Consider the following 21484-nt stretch of genomic DNA (forward strand, 5'->3'; position numbering starts at 1 on the left):
TGGATGGACAGCTTTTTAACGTGTAAATCACAGAAACAAAGTCGGATTCATTTTTTTCTTCATGCGACGTCTAGTTGGCATCTATTAAACATCCCTGTGCAATTTCACTCGATTCCACCAAGAGGCGACCGATGTACAGTACATACTGGATGTATCTGTGTGCAGGCAATGCTCGTAATCATAACTGTCATTATTCTATGCCACATACACATAATATGCATATCCAGGCGTGTAGCTTAATTCCCAGAGTCGAATGAAACCTTTCGCAATCATGTGCGATGCTCCTTTGATTTTAAATATTTTTTGTTTTGTTTTAAGCCTTGTAACGACCTTTGTATCCTCATATGCGCTGAAACACCATTAATTGCTTGAAAAACAAGGGAAAAGGCTGCATATTTATTTGTAGAAATGACATATGGCTGTAATTTACACCAAGAAAACTGTTTATTTTATAGTAGGATTATGCATATTTCTTTGTAGAAATTACATATGGCTCTAATTTACACAAAGGAAAACTGTAATACTAGAAGCAATAGTTTAAATGACAACAAGGTGGTGTTAAAATAACATTTTCTGTAAGGTCCATTCTTTCTATAAAATAAACAAAGATCATACCATTATATCGCTCACCATATTCATATGTTAAACTTATTAGCTATTTTTCAACTTCTATTGAGTCAGTGAATCCCCAAATGTATGCAAATTAAAGCCATGTGATAACCAATCAGTTTAGCCTGTGATATAGTAGTTTGGTGTCTATTAAGGCCTAAATACGGACAGACGGAGACACTTTTTAATTTATGGTTCTCTGAAGGTTGTAGGTGCTAAAACAATTTACCACCAGAACAGAAGATTCAATCCCATAGAACTTCTGTTTTCTGAGTCTTTTCTTACCTTGCACGGGAAACTGCCGTAACTAGTTCTAAATGGATGGTTGCTATGGCCAAAGTCCAGTCGTTAGTTCCCTTCCTCTCGCTGCCCAGCTAGCATATCCCAGGATTCTGTTGAGCCTTAGCTTTCTAAAATGGCCAGATTTAACGATACTAAAAGCTATTTCAAACATATGGAACATATTGCTACTTTCTGCACTCCCATCCGTCTGCTTATTTGAAACTTTGAAAACTGCATCCATTTTCCTCCGTTCTATTAACAAAATATTTGACCTTGTCCAAGTACATCAAGTCTTTGATATGACGGGGATACCTGAAAAGTCTGAAATGTTAACCCTTCTTATTCAGACATAAGGTTGAAGGTGTTGGAAACCGGCCTGATCGCGGCCAGTTTTCACCACAGGTTTCCTCCCCTTTCGCACTGAAGTTTGTGGTTATAGCCTATGTGGTGTCTGTGCTGTGTTGGCGATGTAACTAGGACTGGTGCCTTACACCAGCATCTAATGTGTTTGCACAGAGCTGGGTAACTTGAAAAGATGAGAAACATATGAACTGATCTTAAACCCAGTTCACCCTGACACACCATACCCTATTGTACTGTAACGGGTCCCCATGTTCTATGCACCATACACCACATAGTGTAATGATATCTGCTGACACCATAATTAGATAAGTCAAAAAGTAAATAAGAAAAATAGCTGTTTGCACTGAAAGTCGGAGGGCTACTGCAGACCACCACCTCAAACATTTAAACCGACTCCACAATACGAAAGGAATGCTCTGCTGCTCATGGACTTCTGTAATACATTGTCATCTCTAACACAAACGGCATCTTCAGAGTGTGGCCACTAGATGGCCTCAGTCTTCAGTTTGGGCAGGCTTTGCCATCCACTAACAAACATAATCACACACATAAACTGCCTACATCAGTAGCCCCTTATACATGCGTCAATGTAAAGCTGTTACATCACGTCTACCACGATAGAAACTCGCGAACGTGTTACAATTGCCTCATGTATAAGGGGTCTAGATGTGAACTTTTCGTTTTTCCGCCGATCGTCTGAAGCTTTCGAGAGAGGTGGTTTATCACGATCGTTCGGCTTAGAAAAAGGCGTGTCAAATCAGGCCGATGTGTCATGGGGGAGTCGGTGCGTGACTGGGGGGAGACGGTGACAGGAGGCTAGAAAGTTAGAGGCTAGAAAGTTCACTCCATCATCTATTTGAAATTCCTTATTCCACGAGTGGTAGACTACAATGACTGACTGGCTGTTTTAAAATATAACTAATAGCCTAATGAAACAAAATAACCCAAGCAGTTTCATCTTCGAGACGTTAAGGCTTCTTCCAATACTGACAGCTGACTCATAGCTTGCAGGTTTGCGGAAGACGCGACATTTGAGGGATGTCACTTAATTTAAACCTTTTTTGCTTCCGTTTGTGTGTGTGTGTGTGTGTGTGTGTGTGTGATAGAGACAGAGAGGACTCAATAAAACATCGGAAAACACCGTGTCTCGTAAGCCTTAAGCTATCAATCACCCCCACAATGAAATATGCCATTACAGTCGCGACAAACTTCTTGGCATTGTGGTGCGCCCAAAACGCAAGCTATAAACGTAGCCATCCTAATGTAAACAAAATATACCTCTGCTGATATGCCTAACCTTCGTTCTATTTAGAATTTGTCTTAGCACTATGCAGGAATAAAATAGCATCTACAGTGTCAGGATTCAGGTGACTCAGATTCAGTGTCAACTACATAAGCCCTGTTGTCTGTATTGCGTAAAAGACACGTATGTCTTTTCTTCCTGAGCCTCATACATCCCCTCAGCTAGGACAGGTGGTATGCTTTGAACTCTATCTCTTTGCTATTAAGCACCTTGAGCTGCATTGTTTTGCATGAAAGGTGCTTTACAAATAAAGTTTATCATTATTATTATTATTATAGCTCATACATCACTTGTGGAGTGACTGACAGAGCCATGTGTATTTTTTTTTTTTTATTGTTATTCCTTTGATATAAAAAACATAGAGGAAATAGCAATGTAAAAATCCCACTTTTGAAAAGGCACAAGAGATGTCAAGCTACAGAGTGCATCAGTACAACATCACATGAGTTTCCCCAGGAGAGGTATCTGGGGCTTTATAGTGGAACTGAGCAGATATTCTTTGCAGCATTAAGAGATGGCCTACTTGAATCACCTTCTCAAGCTAGGTGAGCAGAGCAAAATCTAATTAGGCTACACCTCTATGAAAAGCAAATTATTCAGGTTAATAATGTCATAGTTCAAGATGTTTCTTGTTTCCACAGCTTGGTTTAAGAAGTATATTTGCATGCTGTGATAAACGGTCTCATTCTTAACTTTAAAAGGCATGTCTCAGTTATTGCATCTCACCTCTGCTACAATCAGATATATGATCAGAATGAGAAGTTGATCAAGTACATGAAAAAAGAATCCACACCAAGTTCAGTGGAAGAGGGAGAAAAAGTCAGACACTTTTCCATCTTCGTTCGCCTCCATCTTGGCGTCCATGCAAAATGGTGGTGGAATGAACACATTGGGGTCCTCCACACCAAGGACGTTGTCGTAGTAGCTGTGGAAAAGAAGATGCAGACAAATGAAGGATTAGTGTTTAAAGACATTTGAGATGCTGTAGAACGCTCACTTTGGGTTGAAATGGGGACCTCTGTTACACAGCTAGAAACATGGTCAGTGTGCTGAAGAAGCTGTCTGCGATTCTGGCGAAAGGTTGTTGATATTTGAGCCCCGTCTTGATCAGGAAACAACATGTTGATTGGCTAGAATTGTGTATGTCTTGGTCCTTTGCTTTTGTTTGTTTCCCAGGACTGTGTATGAACACCAGAGATTGCTTGAGTGCACACGCAAAATGGACAGTTAAAGGACCGTGTGTTGGATGTAGATTAGATTGGATTAGAATTGCAGACTGCACCTTTAACAAATGTAGAAAACAACCTCTGATTTTCACTGACCTCAAACTGACCCATCCCATGTTCTTGTACTTGAAAAAAGCAGAGACGGGCAGGCAACCAAACTCAGTGAAGGACACCATGTTGTCTAGAGAGAAAAGAGAGAAAATTAGAAACGAGGGGAAAAGGGAAAAGGGAGCCTCTCTTCAGTGTCGCTTGAGGAAATAATGTTTTTTATTTGAAAATGTGTTCCTTTTTTCTTACTTTCATTTATGCCGTAGCCTTACTACAGTATTGGTTTGGTACAGAAAGACAGTCACTATATTTAAAACACAGAGGTTGTGTTTACACTGCAGGGTATTTAAAACACAGAGGTCGTGTTTACACTGCAGGGTATTTAAAACACAGAGGTTGTGTTTACACTGCATGGTATTTAAAACACAGAGGTCGTGTTTACACTGCATGGTATTTAAAACACAGAGGTCGTGTTTACACTGCATGGTAAATGTGGCCCATTTCAATTTGAGTTTTTGTCTTATAAGTGGCACAGATCAGATATGTGTCAGGTGTCATGCCACTCTGAAAAGGACAGAAGTGTCAGGTACTAAAGCTAAATATTTGCTAAATAACTAGCATGTCTGATTTGGATTATCGTGCAGGACACAAATCTACACTACAAATCTATGTGTAACCAGACTTGATACAGCATCTGTGTAGATAGTGTGAACAGGGCATCAAGTTCTGTAGAGAAATACTCAATAAAGTAACCAATGTGCACCAATATGAAAATGTAGGGTAAGAATCAAATGCCATTGCAGTCAGGGCTTTTTAAGCGATTTTGGTGCCATGTTTCAAGATTATTTCAGTAATTTCTCAACACTCAAAACCGTAACACTCTCAGATTCTGTGAACAAATTCATATTTTACTATTATATATACTAATATAATATACTATTATTATATTCATAGTTTACTATTTAATGCATTGACTGATGATTTTCTCATCTTTGAGATTGTGCTGTGCACAGGCTCAGGCAAAGCGCTTAAACATGCAGCCTTGCCACTCCTTCACTAGAATACGGCTTTCAATATCACATGGAAACCAGTAATGTCAGTGCCGCTCTAAACAGGTCATGTAAGTCCTAAGACAAAGTAAAAGTCCTGATTTGATACAGGTCTTAATCTGCCTTATCACCTCAGTTCAGTTATATTAGTCATATGTAGATTAACACAAGGGCAAAGATCAATGAAAGGTCAAAGGCACAACGAAAGGATCAACACCAGGCAGGGCCAGATCTTGTCTCACCTTGCCTGTCAGGCATGTCTCCCAACCAGCTGTTGACCAGGAGGCCTTGTCCAGGGCTGGAGGAGGTTCCCAGAACCACCTGATTCACAAAGACGGCCCCCTTAGGAACCTCCATTGTGTGGAAGTCAGACTGCAGGGCCTTCTTCACACAGGTTTTGTTGTGGTGGTAGATCTCGTACATGAGGCCCTTTACAATGTGAAGCGCAAAAGATAATGTGGATTTATATAAGATCGCTTTTCAATGTGGGTTACAGAAGGGAGATGGTTAGCAAAATAGAGTGTGTGTGTGTGTGTGTGTGTGTGTGTGTGTGTGTGTGGTGGGGGTGTATACGTGATTGTTTGTGTGTGTGTGTGCACTTTTGTGTTTGTGAGTGGTGCGGTGTGCAGTTTGCATTTGTTTGAGTGTTTGCTTGTATAGATGGGTTTAGGTAGCCTACCTCTTGATAGAGCAATAGAGCGTTGTAGGTGAAGCTTGCATTGTTAAAAGTTCCTTCTTCTTCCACATGGATGCGCTGGTTAAAGGCATCATAATAATACTTTGTAACAATCCACCACTGTTCATTCTGGGTTCCCTGTAGAGGATGGGTTGGGCGGAAGGGAAATGACGGCAAATCACTTTTTATTGTTTATGGTCATAACTTTGCAACTACATTGATGTACATTGAACACCTTTAGGGAAAGGGGTTCATATGTATTTCAATCAGTTCTACTTTTTTTTAAATCCAAATAAAACTCATATCTTACACCCAAAGAAGTATCTATATAATCAAACACAGATAATGAAATGGGGTTTTACGGTTTGGTATTATGTGAAGATTGTGAAGCTTACCATAGTTAACCTTCCAGTGTAGAGATGTGGAGCCTCTTCACAACGACAGGAATAAAAGTATTTCATTAACTGGAATAGTGAGTCTCAAAAATTGAAATGCACACCACAGAAAGACTCATACACAAATGTACATGCATACACACGCACACACACACTCATTTTCACTCCTCTAAGTCTCTATATCAGACACACACACACACACAAACACACACACATACACACACACATACACACACCTCTCACTCACACACTTCCTCACACACACACCCTCTCTCTCTCTCACACACACACACACTCATTCTCACTCATCTAACTCTCTCACACACACATTCTCACTCCTCTCTCTCACACACTTCCTCACACAGACTCTCGCTCACTGACTAACACTCTCCATTTGAACACTTACGGCAACGCTGGGGTTTCCGTGGCATGCTGAAGCCTGTAGCCAGGCACATCGCCCCCACTGTAATCCAGAATACCGCCTGCATGGTTTAAACCCTTAAACTTGATTCAGAACACTTTCACACCACACAGATCTCTCCCCTCTGCCTCAGCTGTCTGGCTCTCTCCTGCTCGGCTCGCAGCACTACAGGGTAAACAATGACACAGGGACACCGGCAGCCAATCTCTGACACCTGTCCTCCCTCTTACTTTCTTATTTATACAGTCCAAGTCCCTTCCAGAGTGTCACATTGGCAGGTTTTCCCTTTGTCAGTCTTCCCACACGAACCTTGACCCTAGAAGCGTTTTATTGTAAAGTAAGGCTGATGATTGATCATTCTCTTTGAGTTCCCACATTTATTTGTTTTTTGGCATCTCAGTTTATTGTATGTGTATAATACTATCATAGGACACCAAACGATGGAAATAAACTGTGCAACTACTGAATATGAGGCTATGTTTCTCCCTTGTGCTGTAGGGTGGTTTCCTTGTCTCTCTCAGGTTATTGTAGCTGTACAATAAACACTTGAAAATAAAATATAAATAACAATGATATAAAAACTTAAGAAATAAACTCTTCAACTCAGCATTGAAGTTACTTTACTCTGTGTGGTCATAAAAATATGAGGAATGAAACTATAAAACACATTTATGTTCAGAATGTTTGTCCATCAGATTACTCACATCAGGAACATCTGCCTTGCAGTATATTAATATTTATTTGTCCACATTATTTGTTAATTCACCTTGTCTAGTATGGTTTAAAGAAGTGCAAAGTTATCCCATTACATGATTCATTCTCATCCTCCCCCAAACACACAGGGTGCATAGCTATTTTTCCATAACACGGTGAACACAACAGTGTCTTACTCTGTTGCTATTAAACACGTGGCTTAAATGCTCTCTGATCATTCACAAGACCCTATCCTTGAAAACATTCAATTCCACTTCTCATGAAATTACTCTCAAATCAGATCATTCAAAAGACCCTATCCTTGAAAACATTCAATTCCCTTTCTTATGAAATTACTCTCAAATCAGATCATTCAAAAGACCCTATCCTTGAAAACATTCAATTCCCTTTCTTATGAAATTACTCTCAAATCAGAACCTCTGGAGTACAAGACCGTCTAAATAGGACACATGACATCATTCTCCCAAAGGTAACCCCTGGCAACATTTAACTGCTTTAGGCAATAACCTCAAGGTCTTGTAATTGTGTGTGTGTGTGTGTGTGTGTGTGTGTGTGTGTGTGTGTGTGTGTGTGTGTGTGTGTGTGTGTGTGTGTGTGTGTGTGTGTATGTGTGGACAGTTGAAAGCCTCACAAGAGTCACATGAGTGAGTATTGTGTCACTGTCACATGATTGATATCACCTGACCTTCACATATGCACGAGGTCTACTGTGTGTGTTGAGGTAATGATAATAGTCAAGTGGCACTTAGGTCAACTCTTTTATTCAGTTCTCACACATCTTTCTCACCTCCTTCAAGGAGAGGCCCACCCATATAAGCTGTATATACTGTATAAGAGTGTGCAGTCAGGCAAGCTAATGAATGAACTAAATAAACATATTCTCTCATTTTGCCAAGTGGTGTAAACGCAATGAATTCCGTTGTGAAGTTCTTTGCCTCCGCCTCGTCCATTAATGATCCCTTAATTAGTTTAGTTTATTAGTCATAAAGGCAAAATAAATATGTCTTATGCTCTGATATCTTGGAATGCTTCAATGCTTAAACAGACTTGAGAGTATCATTTGGCTTTGAGGGAATTCTTATTCAAAGGAGGAGCACCCCGGTTTTGAGATATTCCTGTCTTGATAAAGGGGGGCCAGTTTACTCCCGTTTACTTATATTGTAAGGCAGGATGGGAATCTTCCGATTGTAAAAACACAAATGGCCATCTTCTAGTCACAATTACTCATACGGTGTGCGTTAGTTGTTGTAAGATTGTGCCTCTAACAACATTCCAGAACTGTACTGTTCCATTTGGTTTGTTTGAAAGTTGTGCTTTGAATTTAACGTTATACTGACAATTATTCTTGGTTATTGTATACATCTGATTGGTGCTTAGGTCCTGTCATTTATGCAGCTTTGTGAGACCGGTGTTTAAATTTAGTAGGTATTTAAATATGGGGGCAGTTTTGTGAGACCGGTGTTTAAATGTAGTAGGTATTTAAATATAGGGGCAGTTCGGTTAGACCGGTGTTTAGATGTACTAGGTATTTAAATATAGGGGCAGTTTTGTGAGACCTGTGTTTAAATGTAGTAGGTATTTAAATATAGGGGCAGTTTTGTGAGACCGGTGTTTAGATGAACTTTGTATTTAAATGTGGGGGCAACAGAGGCTCTTGACTTACTAAGAGGGGAACGTAATTCAATTTAATCCAATTTAATCCAAATCAATTTAATTTATATAGTGCCAAAACAATACAATGGTCTTAAGGCGCTTTACAGAGCCCAGAAGTAGAGGTAGAGGTAGAGATAGAGGGGGCCATCTGCATGGGCCAGGTAGAGAGGTAGAGATAGAGGGGGCCATCTGCATGGGCCAGGTAGAGATAGAGGGTCCATCTGCATGGGCCAGGTAGAGAGGTAGAGATAGAGGGGGCCATCTGCATGGGCCAGGTAGAGATAGAGGGGGCCATCTGCATGGGCCCGGTACAGAGTTAGAGATAGAGGGGGCCATCTGCATGGGCCAGGTAGAGAGGTAGAGATAGAGGGGGGCCATCTGCATGGAGCAGGCCAGGTAGAGAGGTAGAGATAGAGGGGACCATCTGCTGGGGCCAGGTAGAGAGGTAGAGATAGAGGGGGCCATCTGCATGGGCCAGGTAGAGAGGTAGAGATAGAGGGGACCATCTGCTGGGGCCAGGTAGAGAGGTAGAGATAGAGGGGGCCATCTGCATGGGCCAGGTAGAGAGGTAGAGATAGAGGGGACCATCTGCATGGGCCAGGTAGAGAGGTAGAGATAGAGGGGGCCATCTGCTGGGGCCAGGTAGAGAGGTAGAGATAGAGGGGGCCATCTGCATGGGCCAGGTAGAGAGATAGAGATAGAGGGGGCCATCTGCATGGGCCAGGTAGAGAGGTAGAGATAGAGGGGACCATCTGCTGGGGCCAGGTAGAGAGGTAGAGATAGAGGGGGCCATCTGCATGGGCCAGGTAGAGAGGTAGAGATAGAGGGGGCCATCTGCATGGGCCAGGTAGAGAGGTAGAGATAGAGGGGACCATCTGCATGGGCCAGGTAGAGAGATAGAGATAGAGGGGACCATCTGCATGGGCCAGGTAGAGAGGTAGAGATAGAGGGGGCCATCTGCTGGGGCCAGGTAGAGAGGTAGAGATAGAGGGGGCCATCTGCATGGGCCAGGTAGAGAGGTAGAGATAGAGGGGGCCATCTGCATGGGCCAGGTAGAGATAGAGGGGGCCATCTGCATGGGCCCGGTACAGAGTTAGAGATAGAGGGGGCCATCTGCATGGGCCAGGTAGAGAGGTAGAGATAGAGGGGGGTCATCTGCATGGAGCAGGCCAGGTAGAGAGGTAGAGATAGAGGGGACCATCTGCTGGGGCCAGGTAGAGAGGTAGAGATAGAGGGGCCATCTGCATGGGCCAGGTAGAGAGGTAGAGATAGAGGGGACCATCTGCTGGGGCCAGGTAGAGAGGTAGAGATAGAGGGGGCCATCTGCATGGGCCAGGTAGAGAGGTAGAGATAGAGGGGACCATCTGCATGGGCCAGGTAGAGAGGTAGAGATAGAGGGGGCCATCTGCTGGGGCCAGGTAGAGAGGTAGAGATAGAGGGGGCCATCTGCATGGGCCAGGTAGAGAGGTAGAGATAGAGGGGACCATCTGCATGGGCCAGGTAGAGAGGTAGAGATAGAGGGGGCCATCTGCATGGGCCAGGTAGAGAGGTAGAGATAGAGGGGACCATCTGCTGGGGCCAGGTAGAGAGGTAGAGATAGAGGGGGCCATCTGCATGGGCCAGGTAGAGAGGTAGAGATAGAGGGGACCATCTGCATGGGCCAGGTAGAGAGGTAGAGATAGAGGGGGCCATCTGCTGGGGCCAGGTAGAGAGGTAGAGATAGAGGGGGCCATCTGCATGGGCCAGGTAGAGAGATAGAGATAGAGGGGGCCATCTGCATGGGCCAGGTAGAGAGGTAGAGATAGAGGGGGCCATCTGCATGGGCCAGGTAGAGAGGTAGAGATAGAGGGGACCATCTGCTGGGGCCAGGTAGAGAGGTAGAGATAGAGGGGGCCATCTGCATGGGCCAGGTAGAGAGGTAGAGATAGAGGGGACCATCTGCATGGGCCAGGTAGAGAGGTAGAGATAGAGGGGGCCATCTGCTGGGGCCAGGTAGAGAGGTAGAGATAGAGGGGCCATCTGCATGGGCCAGGTAGAGAGGTAGATATAGAGGGGGCCATCTGCATGGGCCAGGTAGAGATAGAGGGGGCCATCTGCATGGGCCAGGTAGAGAGGTAGAGATAGAGGGGGCCATCTGCATGGGCCAGGTAGAGAGGTAGAGATAGAGGGGACCATCTGCTGGGGCCAGGTAGAGAGGTAGAGATAGAGGGGGCCATCTGCATGGGCCAGGTAGAGAGGTAGAGATAGAGGGGGGCCATCTGCATGGAGCAGGCCAGGTAGAGAGGTAGAGATAGAGGGGACCATCTGCTGGGGCCAGGTAGAGAGGTAGAGATAGAGGGGGCCATCTGCATGGGCCAGGTAGAGAGGTAGAGATAGAGGGGGCCATCTGCATGGGCCAGGTAGAGATAGAGGGGGCCATCTGCATGGGCCAGGTAGAGAGGTAGAGATAGAGGGGGGCCATCTGCATGGGCCAGGTAGAGAGGTAGAGATAGAGGGGACCATCTGCATGGGACAGGTAGAGAGATAGAGATAGAGGGGACCATCTGCTGGGGCCAGGTAGAGAGGTAGAGATAGAGGGGGCCATCTGCATGGGCCAGGTAGAGAGGTAGAGATAGAGGGGACCATCTGCATGGGCCAGGTAGAGAGGTAGAGATAGAGGGGGCCATCTGCTGGGGCCAGGTAGAGAGGTAGAGATAGAGGGGGCCATCTGCATGGGCCAGGTAGAGAGATAGAGATAGAGGGGGCCATCTGCATGGGCCAGGTAGAGAGGTAGAGATAGAGGGGGCCATCTGCTGGGGCCAGGTAGAGAGGTAGAGATAGAGGGGGCCATCTGCATGGGCCAGGTAGAGAGATAGAGATAGAGGGGGCCATCTGCATGGGCCAGGTAGAGATAGAGATAGAGGGGGCCATCTGCATGGGCCAGGTAGAGATAGAGGGGGCCATCTGCATGGGCCAGGTAGAGATAGAGGGGGCCATCTGCATGGGCCAGGTAGAGAGGTAGAGATAGAGGGGGGCCATCTGCTGGGGCCAGGTAGAGATAGAGGGGGCCATCTGCATGGGCCAGGTAGAGATAGAGGGGGCCATCTGCATGGGCCAGGTAGAGATAGAGGGGGCCATCTGCATGGGCCAGGTAGAGATAGAGGGGGCCATCTGCATGGGCCAGGTAGAGATAGAGGGGGCCATCTGCGTGGGCCAGGTAGAGAGGTAGAGCTAGAGGGGGGCCATCTGCATGGGCCAGGTAGAGAGGTAGAGATAGAGGGGGCCATCTGCTGGGGCCAGGTAGAGATAGAGGGGGGCCATCTGCTGGGGCCAGGTAGAGAGGTAGAGATAGAGGGGGCCATCTGCTGGGGCCAGGTAGAGAGGTAGAGATAGAGGGGGCCATCTGCATGGGCCAGGTAGAGATAGAGGGGGCCATCTGCATGGGCCAGGTAGAGAGATAGAGATAGAGGGGGCCATCTGCATGGGCCAGGTAGAGATAGAGATAGAGGGGGCCATCTGCTGGGGCCAGGTAGAGAGGTAGAGATAGAGGGGGCCATCTGCATGGGCCAGGTAGAGATAGAGATAGAGGGGGCCATCTGCTGGGGCCAGGTAGAGAGGTAGAGATAGAGGGGGCCATCTGCATGGGCCAGGTAGAGATAGAGGGGGCCATCTGCATGGGCCAGGTAGAGATAGAGGGGGCCATCTGCATGGGCCAGGTAGAGATAGAGGGGGCCATCTGCATGGGCCAGGTAGAGAGGTAGAGATAGAGGGGGCCATCTGCATGGGCCAGGTAGAGATAGAGGGGGCCATCTGCATGGGCCAGGTAGAGAGATAGAGATAGAGGGGGCCATCTGCATGGGCCAGGTAGAGAGGTAGAGATAGAGGGGGCCATCTGCATGGGCCAGGTAGAGATAGAGGGGGCCATCTGCATGGGCCAGGTAGAGAGGTAGAGATAGAGGGGGCCATCTGCATGGGCCAGGTAGAGATAGAGGGGGCCATCTGCATGGGCCAGGTAGAGAGATAGAGATAGAGGGGGCCATCTGCATGGGCCAGGTAGAGAGGTAGAGATAGAGGGGGCCATCTGCTGGGGCCAGGTAGAGAGGTAGAGATAGAGGGGGCCATCTGCATGGGCCAGGTAGAGATAGAGGGGGCCATCTGCATGGGCCAGGTAGAGATAGAGGGGGGCCATCTGCATGGGCCAGGTAGAGATAGAGGGGGCCATCTGCATGGGCCAGGTAGAGAGGTAGAGATAGAGGGGGGCCATCTGCTGGGGCCAGGTAGAGATAGAGGGGGCCATCTGCATGGGCCAGGTAGAGATAGAGGGGGCCATCTGCATGGGCCAGGTAGAGAGGTAGAGATAGAGGGGGCCATCTGAGGTGAACACTCCCTAGGGTTGCACACTGCCTCACATGTTCTGCTTCTCAGAGAGAGGGAGAGGGGGGGATAGAGAGAGAGAGAGAGCGCCACCAAGTTTTACACCTTAGGGTGGCTTTACACGACAACGCTCCCGGGTGAAAACGACAAAATATTTTATCAGATGTGCCTTTCGTTTAGATGGCGACAGCGTTTTGGGGACTTAAAAACGCAAAAAAATGAACCCACCCTCCAGAGTGGAAATCTTTAAAACGCTCCACCGTTGCGTTCCCGTCTAAAGGGTTGAAAACGCAAAAGTGTGCTCTGAGCTGCTCACGCTGGCTATCCTCGCATACGCGTTGACATCATATCCATGTGCAGTACAGCCAAACAACAACAAACATGTCGGATTATTTCCATTACTCGGAGATTCAAGCTGCCTTGATATCTATCCAGGAGTCATTTCAGCAAATAAGCCGAGTAATCACAGATAAAACAGAACAGAGAAGGCGCATTAATTACACTAGGTCTCGTAGCTAGACTGTTCTATCCCTTGTAGCCTACGTCGCTTTGGCCAAAGGCGTCTGCTAATTTAAATGACTAAATGTAAATGTACACGAACACTGCAAATGTAAGTGAATGAATACATAAATAAGCTCCCAATCGCGTTAAAATAGCCATAGTGGAATAGAATGGACACATATACATCCTGCAGTACCTCCACGTCTACACCGGTTAAGTTCAATTTCACACACTTTTGCGTCACCGTCTGCATGCAGATTTCCACCCAAAGACTCTCGTCTAAACGCGAAATTAAAAGTGGGAACGCAACGCCACTTTTGCGGTTTGTGTTCGGATCGTTGTCATGTAAAGCTAGCCTTAGACACTCTGGGCTCCTCCTTACAGGTCTGACATAAAGGTAAGGGCAGAAATAATCAAAGTTCACTTTACAGACTCCATTTTCACAGGAGGAAGAAGATATCTACTTTTAGCTACGCTCAATTTGTAACCTTAAGCTTGGTTATGTTTGATAGAAACATGAGTCTTATCTTGAGAAACATGTTCTGATGTGTGGCTAGTCCACATCCGTGCCGTGATTGATTTATTTAGAAAAGGTTGTATCCCCAGGGGACGTTATACTACAAAATGGCGAAATAGTGAACAGGTCAGTTATTCATCTATCCACACTACTATTCTACTAAAATAATATGTTGTGTTTTCAGTAGTTGTCTTATAGGCCAAATGTCTTGAAAGTTTTGTTTTGAATTTTAGGTGCACACTGACTATTATTCTTGCAAACATTGTTTTTTTAAGTAAGGTAAAATTAAATGCCTTCAGGACGTATTTCTGTCTTTAGAGCGGATATAGAAACAAAACCTTCCACGAAGAGATATATTTAAAAAAATAATTATACACGTCATTGGTGCCTATGACCCCAGGTTCTTTAATGTTGGGGTAGTTTTATCAGACAGGTGTTTTAATGTAGTTCGTATTTAAATGTAAGGGCCATTTTATCAGACAGGTGTTTAAATGTAGTGCGTATTTCACTGTAGGGGCAGTTTTATCAGACAGGTGTTTAAATGTAGTGCGTATTTAAATCCATAATAATCATAATCATTCAATCTTATATAAAGCTTCTCTAAATACCCGAAGTCGCTTTACAGAGTCCAGTAGTAATTCATACACAGTCATACCGGTGGTGCTAAGCTACATCAGTAGACACGTCTGCCATGGGGCAGACTGATAGAAGCGTGGCTGCCAATCAGCGCCTACGGCCCCTCCGACCACCACTAACATTCATACGATGAGATGTATGTCTTTATAATGATAGTGGGGGACATGCAAACTCCTCACAGAAAGGACCTGCAACGACCGGGAGTGGAACCCATGGCCTTCTTGCTATGAGGCGATAGTGCTAACCACTGAGCCACCGTGCTGCCAGCACAGCCCCACGACTTACTAAGAGGGGCAGCAGAATTAAATTCTATTTTATTTACTTAGCACCAAATGACACTTTTGGTAAATACTCCCCAAGGTGGGATACTGCCCCATGTGTTGAGAGAGAGAGAGAGACAGAGACAGAGATAGAGATAGAGATAGAGCTAGAGAGAGAGAGAGAGAGAGAGAGAGAGAGAGAGAGATATGAGTGTGTGTGTTTTTGTGTGTGTGTGTGTGTGTGTGTGTGTGTAAGAAAAAGAGAGAGACAGAATCCTGTGAGTGTATTGAAACTTTATGCTACTGCTCATACTGCTAATCAGTGGTGTCAAAAGTGTCACATTCGTTACTCAAGTAGAAGTATGGCACTTGGCAATGGCACTTTTGGCAAACACAAACAGAGAGAGAGACAGAGAGAAAGAGATGAGTGTGTGTGTGTGTGTGTGTGTGTGTGAAAGATAAAGAGAGAGACAGAATCCTGTGACTGATATCTGAAGTGTTGCTTTAATTACATGATGTCCCTTAAAGGCTCCGATCCCCAGGTAGCAGGTGCATGCAGTGGCTGATATGTTATATTCACAGCATTTTATTCAAACATCGGCCAGTTAGCAAATCCAAATCCATCCATAAGAATGCTAATGTATTGACACTTTATGCTACTGCTCACACTGCCAATGCTACTGGATGGAGAGAGATGGAAATCTCACCTAACCTTTTACTCTGGTACCTTCTTCGTCAGTACGTCTGAGAGATGATGAATGATGCCAGATTAGATCAACAGTGAGGATTTTACGATACCAGCCCTCCCGTAAGGATGGAGGAAACAGCAGCCAAAACAAGACTTTCAGAAGGAGGGAAGGTGAAGGGCTCCTCTTCAAGGTAACTTTGATAAAACTGCATTGCAATTCAGGTAAAGCATGCTCTCCCTTTTATCCAAAGACACATACAGTTCAGGTAAAGCATGCCCTCTCTGGGAGTGACAACATGAGATTGGTGATGTTCATACCTTTCTCTTTCTAACTCAGCATAGGAACACACATTTTGAAATACACATTTGATATAAACTGTGAATTCATAATGTTCTTTACAGGAGCCCATTGCATCAGGGGAGACCTCCATCACCTGCGCCCACTTGTGTGTCCATGAAGAGTGACTAGTCAGAGGGTCGTGGCATCAACTTCCAACATGGAGATGTCACCGATGGATCAATGACTGGAGGGGTAAAAAGGTAAATTCTATCAGCTTACAGCATGATGTAATGAAGGAGTGAATTAAGAGCAAACAGCATAAAGAACGTGACAAGACAAGCAAACTGCATCTCCTTGAGGGAGGATTTTACGCTACTCATCAGGTTCCAGTTTGGAGAAAGAGCGCATAAGATATTCAGTAGGCCTAAATATTGTAGACTAACAAGAGGCTGGATAACTAATCAAAGCTCTGCAATGATAAAAGCCTAACTGGAAATAAGAACAACCTGGATCATCAGTATGTGTCAGGGTTTAGCAGGAAAGGATCCAATGGCAGACCAGATACAGTTGAACTCAGGATTTATTTCCAAAAGGTTAACGCACAGAAGATCCAAGGCAAAAAACTCACAGGGGATCAAAATAGGCAAGACTCAAAAAACAGCAAAGAGACACAACAAGGAAGCTAGGCAGAGAAGGAATACATATAACAGAATCTCTCACCATGCTACTAGAAACTGGGACCACAAGACTTGGACTGACATTGAGTAACGACTCAAAAAAGGACACAGGACACACTGAACTTAAATAGCAGAGGACAACGAGAAACAGGTGAAACAAATCAAGCCGAACAAACAGGGTGATATAGGGAACAGGTGAGGGATGGAGACAGACAACAAGGGAGCACATGGCAACATACACAAACAGGAGGAAGCACATGGACAAGACACAGGAAGTAAACAATGGCACATGTACAAACAAAACACAGGCAGCACAAGTAAAAACTCCAGTTGGCGGCCTCTAGAGGCCCGGAGGTCCCAACTGGTGACACAGGGTGTCAAGTCGTGACAGTATGTATTAAACTAACTTGAGGCTGGGTAACTAATCAAAGCTTATAATGAATAGCTGTGGCACAAAGCTTGACTGGAAAGAATAACCAATGCCAATAAAATGGAGACACTTGTGTGACAGCTTATGATGATCATCACATCTCAGAGTACTATGTAAACAAATAGGAGATGTAGATTATGAAAATAAAACATGGTGTAGAATAACTACAAATCAACACGTATAACATGCCATCTCCCTAGGAAATAATGTATGCTTTTTATACCACAGCCCAATCTATCAGGGGAGACCTCCATCACCTGTGCCCACTTGGGTGTCCATGAAGAGTGACTGGTCAGAGGGTCGTGGCATCAACTTCCAACATGGAGATGACACAGATGGATCAATGACTGGAGGGGTGAAAAGGTAAATTCTATCAGCTTACAGCATGATGTAATGAAGGAGTGGATGTAAGGTGAACATTCTCTCAAGTTATCTCAGGTCTCCGGAGTTGTAGATCAGCATATTTATTCAGTAACAATTGCTATCGGGCTCACTCATAGCACAAGATAGAGTGAAGCAATTTCACAAACATTGCACAAGGTTTATAAAGTTAACATTTATCAAACTCTGACGCCAAAAATGTTTAACTTGTCAGTCAAAAGAATCTTGCTGAGCAGCGTGAGGAATCGTCAAAGCTGTTGGGTTGCAAGTCCATTGTCGGACGAGGCCAGACACCGAGTGAAGGGAGTGAGGGCTTTAAATGTGTGAGTGACAGGTGCTGGTCATCAGTACTCTCAGTGAAGGGAGTGACAGGTAATGGCCATCAGTACTCTCAGTGAAGGGAGTGACAGGTGCTGGTCATCAGTACTCTCAGTGAAGGGAGTAAGTGTGTGAGTGTGTGAGTGACAGGTAATGGCCATCAGTACTCTCAGTGAAGGGAGTGACAGGTGCTGGTCATCAGTACTCTCAGTGAAGGGAGTGAGGGGTTTAAGTGTGTGAGTGACAGGTGCTGGTCATCAGTACTCTCAGTGAAGGGAGTGAGGGGTTTAAGTGTGTGAGTGACAGGTGCTGGCCATCAGTACTCTCAGTGAAGGGAGTGAGTGGTTTAAGTGTGTGAGTGACAGGTGCTGGTCATCAGTACTCTCAGTGAAGGGAGGGAGGGGTTTAAGTGTGTGAGTGACAGGTGCTGGCCATCAGTACTCTCAGTGAAGGGAGTGACAGGTGCTGGTCATCAGTACTCTCAGTGAAGGGAGTGAGGGGTTTAAGTGTGTGAGTGACAGGTGCTGGTCATCAGTACTCTCAGTGAAGGGAGTGAGTGTGTGAGTGTGTGAGTGACAGGTGCTGGTCATCAGTACTCTCAGTGAAGGGAGTGAGTGTGTGAGTGACAGGTGCTGGTCATCAGTACTCTCAGTGAAGGGAGTGACAGGTGCTGGCCATCAGTACTCTCAGTGAAGGGAGTGAGGGGTTTAAGTGTGTGAGTGACAGGTGCTGGTCATCAGTACTCTCAGTGAAGGGAGTAAGTGTGTGAGTGTGTGAGTGACAGGTGCTGGTCATCAGTACTCTCAGTGAAGGGAGTGACAGGTGCTGGCCATCAGTACTCTCAGTGAAGGGAGTGAGGGGTTTAAGTGTGTGAGTGACAGGTGCTGGTCATCAGTACTCTCAGTGAAGGGAGTGACAGGTGCTGGCCATCAGTACTCTCAGTGAAGGGAGTGAGTGTGTGAGTGACAGGTGCTGGTCATCAGTACTCTCAGTGAAGGGAGTGAGTGTGTGAGTGTGTGAGTGACAGGTGCTGGCCATCAGTACTCTCAGTGAAGGGAGTGAGGGGTTTAAGTGTGTGAGTGACAGGTGCTGGCCATCAGTACTCTCAGTGAAGGGAGTGACAGGTGCTGGCCATCAGTACTCTCAGTGAAGGGAGTGACAGGTGCTGGTCATCAGTACTCTCAGTGAAGGGAGTGAGTGTGTGAGTGTGTGAGTGACAGGTGCTGGCCATCAGTACTCTCAGTGAAGGGAGTGAGGGGTTTAGGTGTGTGAGTGACAGGTGCTGGTCATCAGTACTCTCAGTGAAGGGAGTAAGTGTGTGAGTGTGTGAGTGACAGGTGCTGGCCATCAGTACTCTCAGTGTGTGAGTGACAGGTGCTGGTCATCAGTACTCTCAGTGAAGGGAGTGAGGGGTTTAAGTGTGTGAGTGACAGGTGCTGGCCATCAGTACTCTCAGTGAAGGGAGTGACAGGTGCTGGCCATCAGTACTCTCAGTGAAGGGAGTGACAGGTGCTGGTCATCAGTACTCTCAGTGAAGGGAGTGAGTGTGTGAGTGTGTGAGTGACAGGTGCTGGCCATCAGTACTCTCAGTGAAGGGAGTGAGGGGTTTAAGTGTGTGAGTGACAGGTGCTGGTCATCAGTACTCTCAGTGAAGGGAGGGAGGGGTTTAAGTGTGTGAGTGACAGGTGCTGGTCATCAGTACTCTCAGTGAAGGGAGTGAGGGGTTTAAGTGTGTGAGTGACAGGTGCTGGCCATCAGTACTCTCAGTGAAGGGAGTGACAGGTGCTGGTCATCAGTACTCTCAGTGAAGGGAGTGACAGGTGCTGGCCATCAGTACTCTCAGTGAAGGGAGTGAGGGGTTTAAGTGTGTGAGTGACAGGTGCTGGTCATCAGTACTCTCAGTGAAGGGAGGGAGGGGTTTAAGTGTGTGAGTGACAGGTGCTGGTCATCAGTACTCTCAGTGAAGGGAGTGAGGGGTTTAAGTGTGTGAGTGACAGGTGCTGGCCATCAGTACTCTCAGTGAAGGGAGTGACAGGTGCTGGTCATCAGTACTCTCAGTGAAGGGAGTGACAGGTGCTGGCCATCAGTACTCTCAGTGAAGGGAGTGACAGGTGCTGGCCATCAGTACTCTCAGTGAAGGGAGTGAGTGTGTGAGTGTGTGAGTGACAGGTGCCGGCCATCAGTACTCTCAGTGAAGGGAGTGAGGGGTTTAAGTGTGTGAGTGACAGGTGCTGGCCATCAGTACTCTCAGTGAAGGGAGTGACAGGTGCTGGTCATCAGTACTCTCAGTGAAGGGAGTGACAGGTGCTGGCCATCAGTACTCTCAGTGAAGGGAGTGACAGGTGCTGGCCATCAGTACTCTCAGTGAAGGGAGTGAGGGGTTTAAGTGTGTGAGTGACAGGTGCTGGTCATCAGTACTCTCAGTGAAGGGAGTGAGGGGTTTAAGTGTGTGAGTGACAGGTGCTGGCCATCAGTACTCTCAGTGAAGGGAGTGACAGGTGCTGGTCATCAGTACTCTCAGTGAAGGGAGTGACAGGTGCTGGCCATCAGTACTCTCAGTGAAGGGAGTGAGGGGTTTAAGTGTGTGAGTGACAGGTGCTGGTCATCAGTACTCTCAGTGAAGGGAGTAAGGGGTTTAAGTGTGTGAGTGACAGGTGCTGGTCATCAGTACTCTCAGTGAAGGGAGTGACAGGTGCTGGTCATCAGTACTCTCAGTGAAGGGAGTGAGTGTGTGAGTGTGTGAGTGACAGGTGCTGGTCATCAGTACTCTCAGTGAAGGGAGTGAGTGTGTGAGTGACAGGTGCTGGCCATCAGTACTCTCAGTGAAGGGAGTGAGTGGTTTAAGTGTGTGAGTGACAGGTGCTGGTCATCAGTACTCTCAGTGAAGGGAGTGACAGGTGCTGGTCATCAGTACTCTCAGTGAAGGGAGTGAGTGTGTGAGTGTGTGAGTGACAGGTGCTGGTCATCAGTACTCTCAGTGAAGGGAGTGAGTGTGTGAGTGACAGGTGCTGGCCATCAGTACTCTCAATTAAGGGAGGGAGGGGTTTAAGTGTGTGAGTGACAGGTGCTGGTCATCAGTACTCTCAGTGAAGGGAGTGAGTGTGTGAGTGACAGGTGCTGGTCATCAGTACTCTCAGTGAAGGGAGTGACAGGTGCTGGCCATCAGTACTCTCAGTGAAGGGAGTGACAGGTGCTGGTCATCAGTACTCTCAGTGAAGGGAGTGACAGGTGCTGGCCATCAGTACTCTCAGTGAAGGGAGTGACAGGTGCTGGTCATCAGTACTCTCAGTGAAGGGAGTGACAGGTGCTGGCCATCAGTACTCTCAGTGAAGGGAGTGAGGGGTTTAAGTGTGTGAGTGACAGGTGCTGGCCATCAGTACTCTCAGTGAAGGGAGTGACAGGTGCTGGTCATCAGTACTCTCAGTGAAGGGAGTGAGTGTGTGAGTGTGTGAGTGACAGGTGCTGGTCATCAGTACTCTCAGTGAAGGGAGTGAGTGTGTGAGTGTGTGAGTGACAGGTGCTGGTCATCAGTACTCTCAGTGAAGGGAGTGAGTGTGTGAGTGACAGGTGCTGGCCATCAGTACTCTCAGTGAAGGGAGTGAGTGGTTTAAGTGTGTGAGTGACAGGTGCTGGTCATCAGTACTCTCAGTGAAGGGAGTGACAGGTGCTGGTCATCAGTACTCTCAGTGAAGGGAGTGAGTGTG

The 21484-nt window shown here is 46.3% G+C and overlaps 1 protein-coding gene across 1 annotated transcript; it reads right to left on the bottom strand.

Annotated features, from left to right (window-relative positions):
- Positions 1-3355: 3355 nt before the first annotated feature.
- On the bottom strand, positions 3356-6439 carry LOC308382637 (ependymin-like; the record flags this gene model as incomplete). Its single annotated transcript, XM_080861028.1, has 6 exons — positions 3356-3482; positions 3880-3964; positions 5123-5309; positions 5560-5694; positions 5952-5986; positions 6358-6439. The coding sequence occupies 6 exons, from the start codon at positions 6437-6439 to the stop codon at positions 3356-3358; spliced, it is 651 nt and encodes a 216-aa protein (XP_080717154.1).
- Between the last annotated feature and the right edge of the window lie 15045 nt (positions 6440-21484).

Source organism: Sprattus sprattus, assembly GCF_963457725.1.
Source record: "Sprattus sprattus genome assembly, contig: scaffold_53, whole genome shotgun sequence".
NCBI classification, from domain to species: Eukaryota; Metazoa; Chordata; class Actinopteri; order Clupeiformes; family Clupeidae; genus Sprattus; species Sprattus sprattus.